At 37.5% G+C, this 21,895-nt stretch overlaps 1 protein-coding gene across 5 annotated transcripts in view; it reads right to left on the bottom strand.

The window, feature by feature from the left end:
- Positions 1-21,895, bottom strand: part of grid2 (glutamate receptor, ionotropic, delta 2) — a 520,752-nt gene that overhangs the window by 420,203 nt on the left and 78,654 nt on the right. For all 5 annotated transcript variants that reach the window (XR_010095293.1, XR_010095292.1, XM_063489804.1 and 2 more), the window contains exon 2: positions 10,416-10,571. Coding sequence is in view for 3 of the 5 variants with exons in the window: in XM_063489804.1 (XP_063345874.1) it covers positions 10,416-10,571 (156 nt within the window). In the remaining 2 variants the exon portion in view is untranslated. The remainder of the gene's footprint in view (positions 1-10,415; positions 10,572-21,895) is intronic.

The raw sequence follows: 21,895 nt of genomic DNA, 5'->3' as shown, positions 1-21,895 counted from the left end.
TGCTTTTTTAAAAAATACGTTTTTGAAGAATTAACCATACATTTACATGGTAATGGGCCTTTTCTGCTATGGAGCGCTTAATTGGCCTCTGGCCCTTTAAACTCTGAGGGGCTGTAACTTTGGTTTCTTTTGGTCAATTTGCATGATTGACACCTCTTTTTAATTGTTTGAGCCAATAGAGTCACAGTAACGATGCCACGTTCACGTTAATTCAACCAATCAGACGTTCCAAGGCCAAAACCCACGTTGGCCCAAATTTACTGCATGTGACGTCTGTCCAGTCACGTGTCTATAGGTGGGTCTAAAATGGAGGTTGTTGACGGAAAACGACTCTGATGCGGCTAGGTAGGCGTGGTAACTGCTGATAATCATATGGCTACCGGCTACCGGCTACCGGGCTTAAAGCACTTGTTGCAGGCTGCTGAGTTTGCATCTTTTGCTGTGAAGTACAGCCAGACTTTTGAGCGCTTCGCCTTGGGCATTTTTAATCTGTAGCTCTGCTCTAAAAGAATGTACGTACCTGGGCCCGCCTACTATCCTTGTAAAGGTAAAATGATTGGCTAGAATCCAAAGTGTATGACATCTCAAGAAAAGAAAAAAAAGCACCGAAATAAAGCACCGAAATGTGCGCTGCTTTTCGGTCTGGTTACTACCGTTTATGTCAGAACCGGTGCCATCATGGCACCGGACACCGGTACCCATCCCTAATCAAAACCCTTCATTCTTTCTCTGCTTTGCCCATTTCTGCCCAAAAACAGATTTTTGCCCAAAAACAGAGTACTGTACCGTTATTAAATTAAATAAAATTTATTTAATTTTATTTAATTTAATAACGGTACAGTACTCTGTTTTTGGTAACCATTGTCCTTGATCTAAGTATGTAAAAATTGTGTATGTTTCTGTTCTGTGTCTTGTGTATTGTTTGTTTGTATATGTGTCTTTCTTGCTGCTGTTATACCCAAATTTCCCCTTGTGGGACAATTAAAGGATTATTCTATTCAGTTCTTTTCCATTCTATTCTATTCAATTCTTTCTTCTTCTTAGTTAGTTTTGGAAGCCACTGTGTTCTCATGAAGAATCATAGTTTTACACAGTTGCCCCGATTTACTCTAGACTTTTGCCACATTTATTTATTTATTTATTTTTTCTCATGGACATGTAGCGGGGTGTCCAAGGCTTGTTCATTTTGACCAGGCTCCAGTCTACTTTAGTCATACTCTAGATACATGTGCAAAATAATACATAGCGCAAAATATTTTATTATTCAATGTAGACTGATGGAGAAATATGTAGACACTGTCATTTTAAAGCTAATTCTATATGTGCAAGTGTTGAAGCAAATACACTTTGAAGCAACTGCATTAGTGTCTGCAACCTTTCATTGCTTGTAGCCTATTTTTTCATAAGTCCAAGGCAAGCCTAAAAGGTAATGTGTGAGGTTTGGCACTGTCCATGGTGCTGATCTGTCTGAGAACCGATTGACGGTACAATAAATGCAATTTTTAAAAAGAACACTAATGTAAAAAGATTGTAAAAAGTATGGCAGGATCTGCTGTTGTGTAAATTGTCAGATAATTAATTAAAAGCTCTGTTGTGACATTGCCAAATAGCTTTTTGTTTGTTCAACAGTCCGAAACTGAAAGAAAATCAATGCGCAATCAACTAAAAAATATCAAACAAAGAAAGGCAAAAAACAACAACAATGGAATGAATGTTCAGGACTTTTGCTTTATGAATAATTTCAAAGTGTCAGCAAACAAAACATGGGAATTGCTTGGGAATTTTGACTTCTAGGAAAACATTCGAGATATTGGGAAGTGAGGAGATTTTCTCATATATTTAGAGCAGCTAACATGCTATACTGAGTCTACTGCGCTGTGAGAATAATTGAGGGATCATTTGCAGTCATGTGATGAGATTAGTCATTCTATACATAAAATAAAAATAATTAGCTATTACAGTATTTAGCGTTAAATATTAGTGATTCAATTATCTAAATGATTTAGTTATCAGCCAGTGATGCTGGCAAGCTCTGTCATAATTCTGCACACCTTCTAGAAAAGGTACAATATTTTTATGTTTCTTTTTGTTTGTTAGTTTGATATTTGTTTGCTTTCTTTCCCCTAAATCACAGTGTGTGGCAGTGTGCATGCAAATGCAGCTGTGTGCTCTGTGTGTCAAGACTAAGCTGAGATGAAAAATAAGCTGAGACAACTATTGAGTTCCCTCCCTCCTGTGGTCTCCTCCTGCTTTCCATTTCCTCACCCCCCACTTTTCCATAGACTGTTATCCAATTAGGTGATTCTCATTGCTTTAATCGATAGAGACGTGAACGGGTAGGCTGACATGCATACACACACACACACACACACACACACATACAAATAACCCACCCCACTGAAAGCTCCACCTGTTCCACAACTAGTGTCTAGTGTGGATGGACTATAGAAATTAGAGATATCGGGTAGGGAGTGAAATGTGAATATAAGTGACAGGAGCAGACCCACAATTAAGTGCCACACAGGATGGCAAAAGGGAGGAAAGTGTGTGATTAAATCCAAGCCACTTGCACACTTCTGACACAATTCTGTACAATCACACACACACACACACACACACACACACACACACACACACACACACACACACACACACACACACATACACGGCCATCAGGCAAAGGGAGCAGTAAATCATCTGAATAAATCATTCAAAGACATAATTTTCTATGAGACTCAAATCTTTTTGGACAGCTCTTTTGTAGAATGGTCTACAGTTTTAGAGATGCAGATACTGACATGTGCCATTTTTCTGTAACTCACTTTGCTGTAACAGTTCTTATCCTTTATGGCTTAGAGATTACTTTCAGCAGTTCAGATGTACTGTGGCACAGATGCAGATTTAGACATATATGTGGTGGTCTCTCAATTAAAATTAGCAGGCACACTCTACTGTGGTTTATATTATCTTATGTATTTGCTGTGACTTTGACATGTATTATCAACCTGTATCTTGGAGTTAGTAGCAGTAAAAAAAAAACAAACTGAATTCACTCTCTATGGAAACAAACTAACATAAACCATATTTTTAGTCGTCTAAGGAGCTTGGAAAGAAAAGCGTCTGGTTTCTTGAAGACGTTTCTCCTCTCATCTGAAAAGCTTCTTCAGTTCTAGGGTCAAATGGTAGAGAGTCACAGATTTAAGCCCTATGGGAGTGTTCCCCCAAGAGGGACAATAGACCCCCTAATGATCCTCTACCTAATCACATGAGCCAAGGTGTGAAAACAGGTGTAGGTCATAATCAGCCAAGGTTTCGGGTGAACCCGCTGTGAAACCTAGCCACACTCTATCATGTGATTTCCTGAGGTCAAAAGGCCCAGGATGGGAAGGGATCTCAAAACTGGATTATAGATGGCAGATAGTTGGTGTCGTAAACCGGGTCTGTTCAAAGATGGTCATTCAAAGTGGACAGAGATGGCTTCTTTCACTCCTCTTTCAAACCATCTGTCTTCTCTGTCCACAATGTGAACATTGGCATCCTTGAAAGAGTGACCTTTGTCCTTTAGATGCAGATGGACTGCTGAGTCTTGTCCCGTGGAGGTGGCTCTTCTATGTTGTGCCATGCTTTTATGAAGTGGCTGTTTGATCTCTCCAATGTAGAGGTCTAAGCATTTCTCGCTACACTGTACAGCACATACTACATTGTTAAGTTTGTGTTTAGTAGTTCTGTCTTTGGGATGAACCAGTTTTTGTCTGAGTGTGTGGCTGGGTCTGAAGTATACTAGGGTGTCGTGCTTAGAGAAGACTCTGAAAAGTCTTCAAGCAACTTACAGAAGTCCAGACGGTTTTCTTTCCAAGCTCCTTAGACTACGATGACCTGGATGACTGAGAACCTTCACAGACACATATTTTTAGTCCTTTTTAATAGTAGACTCTATTTATGTACAAGAACATGGAAATTCTGTTTGTAAATATGACACTGATTTACTTTCCTAGATTTGTGGGTCACAGAATTTGTCACACCTTTGAAAAATAAATTACTCAATTAAACTACCTGAAATCTCTAATGACTAAGAGGTGCATTTTGTGATATTTCTTTATGCATAAAAAATGAAGATAATAAATCAACCAAATTGTATATATATGATTGATACATAATACAATTGTATCAATTGCTCAAGATGTCTCTCCAGAGCCAGGGCAATTATAAAGGACCACCTCCATCCTAACCACCACCTCTTCAACATCCTGCCCTCTGGAAAAAGGCTCAGATCCATCAGGTGCAAAACCAACAGACTAAAGAACAGCTTCTTCCCGTGGGCTGTCAGAACTATTAATGAAAACTAAGAGTGTGTAAAGACTTCCCCAACACATCCACCCTGACACTGCTGTTGATCATCTATGTGCAATATCTCAGTCTTTCCATGTTCTGTGCAATATTTTTGGCTCAAGTGCAATTATTTTGGTCCCAGTCTGTTTCAATGTTTCCTACACATACACCATGTATATAGTTCCACTCACATATGTATACATATACACTGCTTTGTATTTTATTCTATTTATTTAATTATTTATTTTTTTTCCGCCTTCGTTGTATATTGGTTTCTCTTCTTCTTACTTTAGCACCTTTGTGGTCCAGCTACCCAATTTTGCTGTGCAAGAAACTGCACAATGACAATAAAAAGCTCTAAGTCTAAGTCTAAGTCTCTAATAATACAAAAGACAGAAGAGATGCAGAGCATGGACCTGAACTTGTTTTGTTTATAAATCTTACATATCAGTAAAATCTGGCAAATTGCTTCTTTTGATCATAAACCTGGCTTCTTTAACCTATCACTTCCACTGAGATGTGAAACATCTGAGATTCTGCTGAACCTTCTGCCCTACAGCATTATTACATCATGACTTTGTTTTTAGCTTGGTGATCTCCAACTAATCCCTCTACTGAACTGCATCCACCAGCCTCTGCTTCAGACACATAATGTGTCTTAGAGAGAGTCCCAAGTGCTGACTGCATAATGAGCTACTACCTTTGCAAATCTGGTGCTAATTACACTTAGACTGGCGCCATAAAGTGACTGAAAGGCGAGGTGCAAATTGCCACGCTCATGTATGTAAATCTAGCCCTTAAAGACGACATGTTGTTTACGCTGCTGTTCATACTTCTGACTGCAGTAGGTTTTGACATTTATTGTCAATTATCTTTAGAAATCCCTCATGAAAAGCCAATTTAGGGCCACTAAATGTTGAATTTATATGGCAACAAATTCCAATATTTTTCATTAGTGGACTGTAAGTTAGCAAAAAGATAAGTGAAATGCATATAAGTAATTTCTGAAAATGTGCTAATTGTAGCTTATAAGGTTTATAACAGAGAAAACTCATAGTTAAATAGTACTTCTGTTTGAAGCAGTGTAATTCACTGCTTTTAATCTACTTAAATTGCCACCAATCCATTTAAATTATAGTACGTGAGAAACAGGCAATGGCAAGGTCGACCATGTCACTACTTAACCAGACAAATAGGCTGATAGACAAGTTCAGCAGCCACAGCTACACTAACAGCCGGGCAAACAGAAGAAGAATAGGCTGACTGGCAGAGAAATGACAGGCAGTATGCTCAGTACCAGAGAAACAGAAAGACTGCGAAGATTTTTTTATTTTTTGCAGTGCCCACAAGTTTGGACAGACTGATCAACACACTGATGGGCTCTGAGGCCTGTAGGAGCCAGTACAAATGAAAGTAGGGAAAAAGAGAGAGCGACAGAGAGACAGAAGCAAAATAGTTATTAATCAGTAATCATTAGATTCCAAATTTTAAAAGATCAATTTAACTTAGTCTTCAATGCAAAATGTGCACTATCAGCAACACTAAAGGACAAATAAAGACATGTATTGGAGGATTCAGAAGCATGCTGGTGGCTTAGTGTGCCCGGTCAAAGAGCAAGCATTCAAATGCAGTCTCCTGGAGCGCTGTCACATCTCTCTTTAGTCACTGTCTTTATTTCACACGGTTCTAATATTCTAAATAAGACACTTGAGATTCAAGCTGCTCAGTTTCACTGAAATAAATAAGGAAGAAATAAATGCAGAAACACGCACGTAGAGCCCAGCTAATGGAATGACTAAGGTTGGAACTTCAAAGAATTACAGCCTGAGTACCAAACATCACTGTAGACCTTTATATCAAAGCAACAGCTTTAACAAGGCTCTTAGAGGTACACGAGTGCACATGCACTCATGCACATACAATGCATCCACACAAACTCCCCTGAGGGAATCTCTAAAATGGAGATACACTTACAGTTTGGCCACCATTGTTTGCTATGGGCATTAATCCTGCTGCCTGTTTTGAGTGAAATGCAAACAAGCCCACAGATGTATTCTCTGTTTTTCCCTTTTCTGTTTCACCAAAGCTAATATAATGTTTTATGTGTGTGTGCTCTTACTTAAGTGTGTGAATGGATGTTGATAATAGGGCTCTTTGTATTTGATTATCAGTTAATTAAATCACGGAAGGGATTCAAAGTCCTAACATGAAAACTGTCAGAACTTAGAAATCCATTCAGGGCTTTTTCCCCTTTCTTTTTTTAAATCTCTAAAGTCAATTTAAAAAAAACTGCAAAGCAGTGAGAACAGTGATTCTGTTTTATTCACGTTTCTAACTTTGAACCCATTCTACCCTCCTCTTCACCTGTTTTCTTTAATCAATAAAAAAGGGATCCAATACTGAAAGAAGGAATACTAATTAATGCAAATCATCAGTAGTAATTTTGTAGTGCAATATTAAAAAGCTTTATGCATTTGATCACTCTGAATTCACTTTTAAATATGTAATTACTGCAATTTCTTAACTGACCTTCTTCTGCTGGTAGAATAAAGGGTCACGGGGAAGGGCTGAACCTCATCCCAATTACAATCTATGTAAATTTAACAAAACTACAAATTAATCACAGTCAGCTGTGTGTACTCTAAGGTATATTTCAAATATAAATACGAATACAATGCATGCACAAGTATCAGACAAAGCAAATAAACTAAAAGGGCATAAACACGGGTGCAACATGGTTTACAACAAAATGTTAGATCCCTGTTTGTTTCTTTCGTGTCTGCTCATTATTGTGCCTTGATCAAATCTCTGTTTATTCTAAGGCAGCCCGCCAGTCAAAAACGATCACAGGCACATGGATGCTTGTGTGACGATCAGTTTGTCTTTGCATTTCACTTTGTGCCAAAATACGAGCTTCTCTGTGAAAAACTTGAACTCAGTATAACGGTTCCCAAATCATGGATACTGGCCCATATGTGCAGCAGTTGTATCTGCTCGAGCCTGATTGTTGGATTTTGTTAATTCCATGTTCTATAGAAAGAATTTTGTACTACACAGTAGACGTTTGTAAGAGTGAATCAACCACGACATTTCTAAAATCACATAATCCTTACATCCTGAGAGGAAGACAATAGATGCGAATTTATTTATATTGCACAGGCTTTTGGATGACTATTAGACAATTTAGACAAATGTCCTGATTAGCAATTCACACAGTGTAGTAGAAAAGAATGTGTGTGACACAGCCTGTTGTCAGATGACTCATTAGTCATGTAGGCAGTGCCAGTACTTCTGCCTCATTCCTATATTTTGTAATTTGCAATATTTCTGAATTCAAATGCTTACACCAATAAAGTGAACATGTCATTCAAAGTTGCTTAGCTGAACTGAGTGTCCACATCATTAAATTACATCCTGTAATTTTTCACAACACTCTTCATTAAGCAACGATGCCTTCTGTTTAAAAAAGAATGATGATGACTTTAAGATGAATTTTTAAATAATAATAATGAAAGTTTAAGGTAAATGTTTATAAAGAAAGCTATTCTTGGGTTCTTTTGTTTCGTATCTCCAGCAGCCCCAGCTTAAAGTTAATGTATATGTTTATTTGTTCACGTCTTGCATGATGTTATGGTGTACTCACTGTGTATGTTTGTTCATGTATGCCCTGTGGCACTGTCAATTAATACACCCACACATTCTTTCTCTCTCTGCTTATTTTTAATGATGTTCTGGGTTATCTTAATTTATGTTGTGCTACAGAGCCCATTGGTGAGAACAAGGGTTGCTGCTAGGAGTTTAAGCATGTGATCAGCAGGTAAACCAACAAAAGAATTGGGTTTCAGACTCCATTGTTCTGCTACAAAGCAGTCAGGTCAATATATTTTAGTTCTGTTCTTAATGCCCAATTAAAATACATTTATATCTTTAGGATCCTTCAAGAGCTGCATCCTAAATCTGTATCCTAGCTAAATGAACTAATTTGCAACCATACATTTGCTAGTAAAAAGATGGATATTGTTTCTTTTTATGCATACATGGGAATACCATGTGTACAGTTCTAACAAGCTCAAAAGTCAATATTTGGTATGACCACCTTCATTCTTCCACAAAGCCTGGATTCTCCTCGGCAAGCTTCCGTATAAATTCTTAAAGTAGTCTTCAAGAATAGTTCCCCAGTCTTTAAGGACATTCAAAGCTCGTCTTTGGATCTTGGCACATTTTTGTACCATTTTCTGTCAAGATGATCCCACAATGCTTGAATAATGTTCAGTTGCTGAGGTTAATTTGGAATACCTCAGCCTTTTCTCCCTGTTTCCCTTCCTTAAAAAGGGCTTCTTGACAGTTTCCCCTTGATTGAGACTATTTCTGATGAGGCTTCAGGATACAGGTCCTATGTCAGGTTTTGTTATTGCTTTTAAGTTATTATAATTTCTTAAAGATATATCAAATCCCATCTTTCTGCTGGTAAATAATTTTGCAGGTCTCCCACTTCTCTCCTCCATTTGTCCAGTTTCCTTAATTTTTTTAAGGGTATCCAGCACACCAAAATGTGGCAAGTTTTTGGCTACAGTAATAGCGCTTTCGGAATCACCTTGTTTGTGCAAAAATACCATTTTATGCCTGTCAAACTATCTTGCTATCTCTTTTTTGCATTCTTCACAGATTGCACTAAAGAAAGGAGAGAGAAAAAGCAAAAACAACTATACAAATGATGGGTTTCTGTGACAGGCTGCTAACATAGTGTCCAAAGTTACAATTTAAGACTGGTAGATACAAAACTGGTTCATCCCTTGGGAGAGATGTTTATGCTTGAATGATTCATAGATCAGTGTTTGGTGGCTTAACAAACAAACTAACAAACAAAATGAAGGCATTCCTCTGAGGATGTCCTTGGAAAGGCCACTCTGAAAAATTAAAAGAAAATCTGACTCTTTGGAAGGAAAACAAAGTAACAACTTTTGAAAAGTGTATATGCACTGCAAACATGCTCAGATTTAATAATTTTGTAAATGTTTCTGTTCATATAAAAAGCACAAACCTCCAGTAGTCCTCACTGAATCCTGTTTCTTATTACTACCAGTGATAAGTCAACAAGTCAAACTAAGCTTAGTTATACGTGATTCTTTCATATTGAATTCCAATTTAAAATCAAGCCTGTTGGTTTGGCTTGTGAACCAGCAGCTCTCTCTGACAGGCATAGTTTGTAATATTAAAATATAAATGCCCACATGGATGAAAAAAAGTTGTATAATTCAGAATGTCCACTGATTAAAAATATGAACATTCCAGAGTCAATTTCTTCTACAAACTAGATTTTAATTAAATAAACTGGCTGGAAACCCAAACAAAAAAGAGAGAGGGAAAAAAAACTCATATCCTCAACTGATTGTGATGCAGGTCAACTCATAAAGGCCTGCCAGCAATGCAAAATAAAAAGAAAATATTTTTAAAAGTTGGCCAACTTTTCACATCTTTATTTTTTCCCACATGAATCAGTTCATGTTCTTAAGATAGAATAGGTCAGGGAAATGCTGAAATGACTGTGAAAGCACCGCATGCTTATGTGTTTCAATTTTAAACTAATAACAAGATCAAGATTGTCTGTAGAAATACTGCAAATTTTACACATTTTTAAATATATCTGCATTGGATCAAATGGAAATTAATACATGTATTTAACTGTGTTACATAAACAGGATTATTTGAAAATCAAAAAAGGAGCTGGGATATCAAAATAAACACAAATGATTCCTTTTTTTTAAAACTATTTAAAGCAAACGTGTAACTTGGAATATGTGAATCAAACACCGAATAACACCCATCCCTATATAAGGCCAATATAAGAAAAGCTATTTAAGAAAATCCCCAAAATGTTGATTCTGTTCATCTGGGCGTAGCGTTTACAGTGGGAGAAAACTCTACGTCCAGATGAACGGAATCAACTTTTTGGGGATTTCCTTACCTGGATGACTGAGCATGCATCAACATATTTAAGAAAAACATATTTCAATTTGAAACAGATACATTCTATTAGTCCTGTTGGTCCAATGCATACATGTTACAACACAGTATTATCTCCCTACCTTCTTGCACAGCCTGGAAAGGGTTGTTCCCATCAACGAACTCCACAGAGATGGTGATCTTCTCTGTCTCCAAAATCTCGTTGTTTAAATTGAGATCCGCTACAGCAAGGCGAAACACCTCATCATCTTTCCGTGCTGACTCATCAAAGATGGCACCTATTAGAAGAAGAAGGAAAGAAACAAAAAGGCATTATCTTTTGGGTTATTTTTACAGAATTCTGAAGTATGTAATCTACAAAGGGAATTCTTCAAATAAATGCCTCAAAATATAATTCCATCCAAGTGGATTTAGTGTTCACCCTACCTATAGAAAAACCACTGATGCCTTTTCCACCTGTGCTTGAGTTCCCCAATATATAACCACCTCACTACTACTCACTAAATAGCTAGTAATGTGTTTACAGGGAATCTCCTTCATTTACATTCTTTAAACTGCCTTGTAATACTGGTATTGGAAACCAAAGGCAGCAAAATTTAACCAATTATATTACCCACATTCATGAAATCAGCTTCAAATTAGTCTAGAAATATAGACTTTAAGTATTTAGCCCCTGATCTGGCATCCTGCATGAAAAAGAAGGGACTAATGGGCTTACATGAATGTTCATTCCAATGTCAAAAACTACCTAGTGTAAGGCACTGACTCAGACAAAACAGTTGCCCCACAAGGGGAAATGGAAGAAGAACTGGTGTGTGTTAGTATCTGTAGTGGCAGATAAAGTTTCCACTAGTGAATACTAAATTAGTCATAAAAATAAATGTCAACCTGCAGTGCTGCTGAGACAGACAAATGAGGCAACGTGGGGTGTTGACTGGCTAGCAGAGATTCAGTCTATGCTTTGGTCTGTTACACACAATTAACCGTATGTTTTTTTTCTTCTTTTACTTCTCTTTAGCCTCTCAATTCAACCCAGTTTATCCCCTGAATCCACTGGGCCACTAATTGTGTAAGCCAGCGCAGTGAAGCACTGCTAACCGCATTTCATTGACCAGAAAATAAGCCTCATACTGTATAGTGTGGATGTGTGTGCCTGTGCATGTGTGTAAGACACAGGTTGCAAAATCCATTAATAACCAAGAAGGCTGCATTGGCTGAGGGCTGTTTTGTACCACATTTAGAAAACTATATCTGTAATTGGCTGTGCATAGCCTGATGTTAATACCACAAAGGTTGTGGACTAAATCCCAGAGAGCCCAAACTTCACCGTCTTTTTGCAGTACTTTGGATAAATCATCCAGGAAATCATATACAGTATTACATTATTACAATAAGATTAGTTGGTACTTGTGCTTTAGAAATCCACTTGCCTGTTTAATCGTTTAAAAAATCTCTTTCTTATGCTCTTTTTTAGGTTACTGGAATCTGTTAAACTGTCAACAATTTAATTGTCAATACATTTAATTAGAAAAAGATATGTGGCTAGCAAAATTCGTAAAACCCTAAATATTATCACATCTGCAACAGTTTAAACAAAGTTTTGATTAAACTCAACTTCTGAAGGACAATCCGTTTCAGCACAGCCTTTATACGCACACCTCATTCAAAACCACATGCAGTTAGGAATGATATGTTAACTGCCTCTGCGTCAAAGGCCTCATTAAATATGTATCCTTCAATCACTTGATTCCTCAGCATTAGGCAACTGTAAATACCAGGCAACTGATTGAGTCTTGGTTGTTTTTATAATCATGCAGTATAGATGAGGTGAGACAAGCAGGCCTGGACAAAGCGATAAAGAATGAAGAACAAAGACATTAACTATTCCATTAGTGATAAATTTTGAATAAGGTCCCAATCAGTTTGAAGATGACACTGCTGGGAGAGGATTGGTACAGATTTTAAACTGGAACCATGACACTGTAAAGGTTATATGTCTAGAGGACAAAAGCACATCGAAATGTTTGACATTAGTAAGCTGATTTATGGCTTTCTGTGTGTTTTGCTTTGTGGATAAAGTTTTATAATTTTTTTTTGTCTTTTTTTTTTTTTTACAAACATGCAGAGGGAACAGTAAATGGCTCCTTTAATCTAGGTTTCTACAAGGATGTTTCCATAGTAACCTGCTCCCAGGCATATGTTAAAAGCTTTACTGCATCATACACCACTCTCTTTGCATATGGTTTGTTTCCTTGTAAAGTGTGTATTTCCTTTATCACACCAGCAATGCATTTTGGGATCTAGTGACCACAATGGTAACAAAAAGATATTGAAATGGAGAAGAAGACACCGTATTGTAGTATTTTTTCCATGTCACTTTTCTTTCTTCTGTTATCGCCTATATCATTTCTCTATCAAAGCTGCTACACCTGTACGGTGATATATTAGCTACGTGCATGTGACTGAAAATAACACTCTTTAATCGAGACCCAGTGTGCATGCAGAAAGGGAGATGAGAAAAAAATGTAGGTGATAATGAAAAAAAATGTCCTTGGTCTGTGAAGCAGATTTGAATCTTCATCCAAATGTGTTTTAAACATGCTTTTATGCCTTAAGGCTGTGGTTCTCAAGCTGTGGATGGGCCCCCTTTCTGGGGCATAGAGTCACTGCAGGGGGGCATGAAAGTCCAAGGTAAAATGTGAACAAAGAATCGGAGTTAAGTCTGGAAAATAAACACACTACAGTTTGCTGACTCTTTCTCACCTTTATTTCACTAAAGCTAAACTTGGCTCCTGTTGTTCCTAATGATTGAAGAGTAGCATGAACCTTTTGAGGCTTCTGAACTCCAACACTAATCAAACTATTTTGGAATCTCCCAACTATTACCATCTTTAATGTGTACATATTAAAAAATAATTAACTTTTCACAAGAAGAAAGCACAAGACAAGAGATGAGAACGGACGATTGGTAAATGTCTGCTGTTCACTGTCAGCTATTTTGGAACAACAGCATTACTGCATGCTGATTAGCAAACACGGACACACACACACAGACATGCACACACACAAACAACACACAGGGCCCTGGCTCTTCCTCCCTTCCAGTAATGTGATTGTGAGTGCAAAGGCAGACGTCACAGCATAAATCAGCAAGCCAGGATATAAAAGTACTGAATCTTGCTTTACACAGATGCCTCAAGGGCAGACACACACATACACACACACATATACAGCATGTGAGCAGAAGTACTAAATCATCAACATTTTTCCCCAACCATGCCTTCGACGTCAACAGCATTATCAGCAACAGTGGTCAATTTCTAGTGATGTAGGATTCAAAAACTTAAAGTGTTTTGGTCAGGAAGTATCGATCAAATGTCATCCAATGTTTAAGTGTTTAGTATTCATTTCCTAGTTTGTTTACATTGATAAAGAGGTAATAAATAACTTGTTTATCTACTTACTGCCAAACAACCCACTGGGATGGATGAGTTATGCTAGAGGTAAAAGAAAAAAGAGGGGAATGTGTTGTCACACGAAGCCACAAATAAGTTAGAATAGTCTTTTCTTTTGCCCCAGCCAATATCTGTTGGAATCTCAGTAATGTTCGCTTTTACATGTCCTCTCTTTTTATTCACTATAAATATATGCAGTTAACAAACAAAGCAGCATCTACATGTTCATATTTGGTCAATTTCTCCTTGTGATTTGAAAGTAACAAAATCTTGATACACACACTCAATCATCATCATATATATATATATATATATATATATATATATATATATATATATATATATATATATATATATATATATATATACATATATATATATATATATATATATGTATAGAGAGAGAGAGAGAGAGATAGATATAGAGATATAGATATAGATATATAGATATAGATATAGATATAGATATAGAGATATAGATATAGATATAGAGATATAGATATAGATATAGAGATATAGATATAGAGATATAGATATAGATATAGATATAGATATAGAGATATAGATATAGATATAGATATAGAGATATAGATATAGAGATATAGATATATATGTGTGTGTGTGTGTTTGTGAAAGATCAAAGGATGATCATTAGTCAGTATGTGGGCTTTAATATCAGCTTTATTGCCATCATTGTGTAATCACGCATGCATATTTATCTGCATAATTATCTGGTTTGCACAACAGAAGTTTATCTAGAGGTTAATTTTTTTTTTTTTTAAGATTTTTAACAAGGCTAAGAGTCTACACCCACGCTAGCAGTTGCAGCTGTGTGATGCTGTGCTGTAGAGTGCAATGGAACCACTGCAATTTACTATGTAGGCATGATAACCTTTATTAACATTTAATGTGCTTAATTAGCACTATACAACATAAAATGCTGCTTATCAAAGAAAAATGGGTTTGCTTTTTGAAAAACAAAGGGATTACTGTTCATTCTGTGTAAAATCGTATATGTATAACTCAATCTGGTTTAGTGAGATGCCGTGTGCGAGAACCATAAACATTTGCAATATGTACACAAAGAGCTGAATTGAATTTTTGTTTTTAAAAGGAGAGATAAGTGTTGTCGTGGTGCAACAGGAAACGTCTCGGCTACCAGAGTCAATAATCTTCAACTGAGGAACAATACCTATGGACCAAAATTCACAGTATTCCAGGCAGTAGTGTGACTCTGACATAATAATAATTGGTGGAGAGACTCACAATGCCATCTATGCTGCTTTGGAAAATCCATTCCCACCTCACTTAGTTTTTACACCTGCCTCCTGGCCTTTTACGCTCATCCATTCAAGCTTTTTACTACTGTAAAGCTCCCCCTTGTTCTTTTCTCTCCCTATCACCACATGCCTCTATCTGATTCTCTTCTTTTCTTAAGGACGACTCGAAACGGGGCACTGAAGAAATACCTGAAATATCATTCCTTTGTCTCTCGAACAAACACACACCTGTTGTTGAAACTGCAGCTGATGACAGTAATGTGACAGGAACCCTGACAAGGATAATGTGTAGGAATACACACACACACACACACACACACACAAACACACGTCAAAGCATAAATCACATGATGTATTACTGATTTGTGACAAGGCTAGACTTAAGTGTTTCCGGCTCAATGTGATGATGAAAGCAAGGTAGCGGCAGTGCTGAGTGATGATGGCGATGAACGGCAGAGGTTATGGTCCTACAGTGTCAAATGTCCTAAAATACACTCGCACACAAACACACGTGTGCGAAACACACAAACACACTGTTATTTACAGCAGTGATGTGAGAGCTGAAAGGGAGTATAGAATTAATGTGTAAGTGTGTGTAGGTGTGTGCGTGTGTAAGAAAGGAAAGGGAGGAGGACAAAGAATTAATGGTCACTGGTGACCAGAGCAGGCCAGTGGAGTATGACAGGAACAGATATAAAAACAGCTCTAATATTTATCATATGACCTCACACTAGAATATACTCACATACACAATTCTCATGTAGTTTTGCTAGATACAGGGTCTATTGTGTTCAAGTATTCCCAGAAACATGGTTACTTTGTTATCAGGGTTGTGCATGTGCAGTAGGTTACTCTGACCATATCTAGCATGTGTGCACAATTAAATGAAATATGGAAGCAAACTGTGTGTGTGCGTGCTTGACTATATGTCAGAGGGATGCCTCCGATTGCCGTCTATCCCCTTGTGCATTCATGGACAAATCTCCCAAGTAACCTGGTTTGTGCAAGAAAAATCTTTCGTTCTCCTACTTTTTTCATCTCTCCTCCCTGCTTCCCTCCTCCTTCACTTCTTTCATTATAGGCACGTAAATTAATTTGCTCCATCGTTAAGGAGGCGAGCAGCCAGCAGAATTTGTAGTTCAGCAGCACGCCAGTTCTTTGTCAAACTGTCACACAAAGCTGTGCCAAGGTCACCGTTTTCTTTGCCACGTCTCTGTCCCTGTCTTACCTTTTCCCCTTCTAATCTAGACAGACCTTTGCCTTACTGCTTCCTTTGTAGAGACCTACTGTTGATACCCAAGGCTTTGCTTCCTCCCACACATATGAATATACTTTTAGTAGGTGGAACATTTGTTGTGTGTCTTCATTCATTAAGCATTAGGTGAAATAACTAGCTCATCTGAGATACATTTAAATTCATATCCCTTGGTGTGCAACCAGGAATGCAAAGGACAGAAAACTGACAGCAACATTTGTTTTGTGTTTCTCTTTAAGTCAGCTCTGGACTGTTTTTTGGCAAGGTCCAGCTGATTTCCAAACAACAGCTGACTCAGCTCCTGTCTGGCCAGCATTGCCAGGGATCTGGAAACAGTAGAGTAGGTGGCTGTGAGCCAGTTATGAAAATATACTGAAGCCCAAGCCAAGTTATAAGTAAATGATAATTAGAGTGATAGCAATGTACCACTTGAATGACCTAAGGTGTATCTTCAGTGTACCTGTGTATACCCTTGACAGCTACTGTGAAATGATAGCTCTGTTTGATAATGTGTCTATCTTCTCCTTCTTATCTATCATATCAGCATGTGGACAAAACTTGCACTGATCCATTTCTTGTATTAATTGTGACCTGAGTGTGAAATTACTCTGGCCCCAATCACAGAGGCCATCTGGCAACCACTGGTCACAAGGGAAAATGTGTATTCCTCAACCAGTTGGGGAGTGGTTACTAGAGGGTGATGTTAGGCAGAATGAAATTGATAAAGTTTCTAAAGTTCCAATCACACAGATCTATACGTGTACAGTGCTGCACGTAAAAACTCAAATAGATTGCTTTAGTTGCTAGCAGACTGCCTGCAGTTCGTATGAAAGATTTGAAAAGTAAGACAAGCTGTAAAACGGAGAACATTCAAACTAAAAGTTATGCCTTTCCCAAACATGTTGGCTACAGTGGTGAGGCACCACTTAAGCTGACTGCCAGACACGGCGAAGCTGCATTCAGCTTTTATGCTCCATATATCTGGAACAAACTCCCAGAAAGCCTCAGATCAGCTGAAACACTCAGTTTATTTAAATCCAGGTTGAAGACTCACCTATTCTCAGCTGCATTTGAATAAAACACCAAATCCACACTTTTAAGCTTAAATTTCAAAACTTACATTTCAACTACTGATTTTATCTACTGTTCTGATTTTATCTACTGTTTTTTTTTTTTTTAATCAATTTTAAATCATGCTTTTTATTTGTTTTTGTTTTTTTAATGTCTCTGTAAAGCACTTTGAATCACCTTGTTGTTGAATTGTGCTATATAAATAAACTTGCCTTGCCTTACCTTGCCCGGCCTTCTATGCAAACTACAATGACTGCCACAATCACAAAAACGTTTTGGTGCAGCACACATTTTGCTACTGATTTCACCTAGCAACTTGCAAACATCTCCAGCAACCACGTGAGTGCACCTCCTCACAGACAAATGTATGGAGTAGGATACAGATGAGGCAAAATAATATTGAACAAATAACAACATGCTATGTTACTGTAAGCACAATAAAAGCTTCCATAATGAGAGTGAGAGGGACAAGTGTTGTCATTGGGGCTTTTCAAAACTTTTACAGACATAAAAGAAACGCTGTTTGCCTCACAGCATGAGTTACGTCCAAACTGCTGTTACCTACCATGCTATGATAGCTCTCCCTCTAGCAACTGGTGCACAGTTGCTGGCATAGTAAGCATAAAATACTCATGGCCAATCCAGCTTTCTGAGCCAAAATCAGACTGATAATTGATCCAAATATTGGATTATTGCCTTCCTACTTCCTGATTTGGAGCTTTACCTGTTGAAAAGATTCCCTTTCTTTGTCAACTATCCTAACTTGCTCATTTCCTCTCCACCTCACAATCTCTCACATTTATACTTTTCCTTAGGTCTGTCTCTTTTCAACATTCTTTTAGCCAATTTCCCTAATTCTCTTTCTCTTTGTTCTTTGTCCTCTGCCTTTCTATCATGCTTTGTCATGCCTACATTCCCTTTCAAGCTGTTTTCCATTTTGTACTCCTTATTTAGCTCAACCTTCCTCCATTTTTGGTGCTCTCTACCCCATGTTTCCTTGCTTGCTTCCCTCCTCATATTTCCCTAACTATCTCTTCTCTCTGCTCTCATTATCACTCTTGTCCCCCCCCCCTTCTTATTTCAATGTGATGCAGTGTGTGACATCTAATCCAAGTAAATCTGGCCTGGCTTAAAAAGACTCGATGTACTTAAAAATGTGTATATGTCTTTGTGTGTAGCAGGCAGACAGAGGCTTTCTTATTACCGAATCAATAATTCAGATGTTTCCTGCATCATTTAAAACAAATCACATATTCTATTTTTCCAACAAGGGCTGTCAAACTTGGCCAAAAATAACTTTCGGTATTTCCTTTAAAACAAAGCAAAGCAAAACAACACAAAATCCTAGTGTACTTATCTCTGCTGTTCCTACTTTGCCAAACAGTATGCAGTATTGCAGGTGATTATGTTTCCTAGAATCAAGAAGCCATGTTTTCAAATACAACAGAAAACTCTGAAAGATATGTCCTCTATTGAGAAAGGCACGATTCTCTCTTTACTTTCTTTTGCAGCATTGTCATAATGAAGCAAAAGCCTTGCAGGCACATTTGAATGGTGGTAATATCCAACAACCAAAGGTTAGGTACCAAACAGCAATTCATTCACGCTATATTAAAAATCAAACTCAACTGGAATATAACAAGCAAACCTTGACATCATCAGCATATGAAAATATTAACCCTTTAACAACCAAATAAATAAAACTTACACAAAGCTGGCTTGTTTTTTGTGGAAGACTTTTTTCAGTATTTGATACTGATGAATTACAAACAACAACAAAAATGAACAAACAAAAATGAAGGAAATGTGTTTAAAAGGAAAGTGTAAGAGAGACCGTAAGGGACTTGAAAGAAATGGTAATAAAAACAGGTATCAAAAAACATCTGAATTTAACGTTCATATCTGCTTTTAACGCACGAAGCCGGTCTACTTGAGCACCTTGAGTCTTTAAAGCTCACCCTCCTGATTAATGCTGAACATTTGGGAGGATTTTGCCTGAAGCGCTGGTAAGAGGCTCCAGATTTGTACACATCATAAATGTCATATTATATTTCAAGGAAGGATGGATTTTATACAATCCGCCCTCTCTTGCCCTCCTTCCCCAGCAAACTGCATGTCTTCAGCATCTTCTGACATTTATATTCCTGCCGTAGTCTTCTTCAACCTCACGCTATCAAACTCTATCCTCGTCCCAATTCCCTATAGTTACAATTTCAAAACTTCTAAACTCTCCACCCCTTTGTCTCTTTTTCTCTCCAGCATTTTCCTCTACTTCACTTCACTCCTTCACAGTTCTCTCTAATTCACATAGCCTCTCTGCTTCTCCTTCTTTTCACCCAGCCTAATCTTTATCCCTCCATCACATACTTGTCATCTATGTCATCTAACATACATGATTTTTTTTCCCTGTCATCACCTGCCATCCTCTGGCCCTTCTCTCGTCACTTATCTTTCTGTTCTTCCTCTCACATCCCCCGTCTTATCCATTTTGTCATCTTCCCCACTTGTTTTTCCTCACAACCTCATGTCCTCTCTTTGTCCTCTACAGATTTTTGAGTTCTGTTTATCATTACACAAGCACTTCAATAACTAAGTAGTACTCTTTTCCTGTCCTTGGTTATGCTGCCACAACGTTTCTCTTCTGCTTAAGCACTTAAATACTAGTCGGGCTACATGAATGCACGCAAGAATAGGAACATGAATGTTTTCAGTGAAAGAAAGCACTCGTTCTAAAAGCAACACTAATATAAATGAAAATGAAAAACAAACTCCAAAGCAGAACTGTCATGATCTCAGATTTGCCTTTGTGTTTTTTGAGGTTTATTTCCTGCTTGTGAATACACACCTAATAAGGTGTTCTTAGTTTTGTTTCTGGGTTAGGTTGTGATTTTGATTTATTCTTGAGTATTTTGGGAGCCTTTACTCTTGTTATAATTTAGTCCTAGTTATAGAGTTTAATTTGTTTCCTCAGTGTTTCCTGTCTTATCCTCATTTGTCGGGTCTCCTAGGTTAAGTTTATGCAAGTGTTTCTATTTCCCTGTTTGGTTTTTACTTTCTGTTGTATTTTGGTAGCCATTTGTTTCTAGTGCCTCATGTTTAGCTTTCCTTTCCCTTCTATGTTGTTGTCAATCTACCTTTGTTATCCTCCTGTGTCTATTTCCCTGATTACCCTTTTGTCTATAAATTGTGCTGTCTTCCCTCAGTCCTCATCTCAGTGTGTATTATCCATGCTGTGTTTCACCAGTCAGTTTTGAATTCTGTTCATTGTCCTGGTGAAATTCATATTGTGAAGTTTCCATCAGCTTTGCTTTTGTTTTTCAGTCCATTTTTTGTGTCTGGATTTGGGTTCAAGTTCAAGTTAATTGTCAAAGTCTATTCATCTGTCTCCATTTCCCTGTTTAGTTACTGTCTTCTCGTTCTATTTTCATTTGTCTCTAGTGTCTTGTGTATAGTTTTACTTTTACTCCATTTTCATTGTCTTTTACTATCTCCACCTGCATCTTATTACCCTCCTGTGTCTAACTCTCTGACTACCCTTTCACATACAGATAGTGCTATTTTGCCTACGTGTTTATCTTAGGGTCTTCAATCATTGCTGTGGTTCAGTTTTGAATTTTCTTCACTGTCCTGGTGAACTTTATATTATCAAGTTTCCATCAGCTGAAATAAAGGTTTGTCTTTTGTTTGTCAGTGAATCTTTTGTGTCTCCATTTGGGTCCTCAATCCTGCAATTCACGAGGATATCATCAAGTAGATCTGTAATCATTTCCTAAATCCACATTTTAGTTTATACCTCAAGTCATTAAAATGGATGAACAAGAAAAAAAAGAGTATATAACAGATGTGATCGCTTGATTATGATTACATCATAAAGGAAAACCGTACTTCATTATTCTGACCTATTTGTAATTAATGCTTAAAATAAACGTTCTAAGAACATGTGTTAATGAAGGATTAACTGCTCCGTATGGCTAACTAGCATAACAGAATGAAAACATGGCTTATTAGCATATCATTACTTACTGCAAGTTACTTATTTCTCATTCAGCCCATCATACACAAGCCGCTGAACAGATCCAGTTAGCTACAGCAACAAACCATTCCCCACATTTCTCTTCCACGGCTATTTTGTAATAGTCGTGGACTCCCTGCTTTCATTCATGTACTGAGTTGGGGCACTTACTTTTTATAACCGCTATATGCCTTTCTTTGTAAGTTAATGACAGACCGATGTAGGTGGTTCAGCAGGGGGATAATCACAACACAGAACAGTAACATGAGACTACATTTGTAGTCCAAAATTAGGTTGGATTTCAGAACCGCAATGGTAGTATCAGGTGTATATTTGCTTCATAAATGAGTGATCTGTTTTTTCTTTTTCATTTACTTTGTCTTACTATATTGTTCTTCATTACTGCCACTCTATCTGCCCACACACAGCGTGGAGCAGAGTTAGTACCACTTTTGTTTTCCTCATTTTCACTCCATCATTCTTTTTTCTGTCTCGCTGCCTATCCTTTTATCTCTCTCTCTCTCTCTGA

Source organism: Pelmatolapia mariae, linkage group LG12, assembly GCF_036321145.2.
Source record: "Pelmatolapia mariae isolate MD_Pm_ZW linkage group LG12, Pm_UMD_F_2, whole genome shotgun sequence".
Classification (NCBI taxonomy): Eukaryota; Metazoa; Chordata; class Actinopteri; order Cichliformes; family Cichlidae; genus Pelmatolapia; species Pelmatolapia mariae.
Note: the sequence above shows the minus strand (reverse complement) of the source record. Positions and strands in the feature narration are given on the sequence as shown.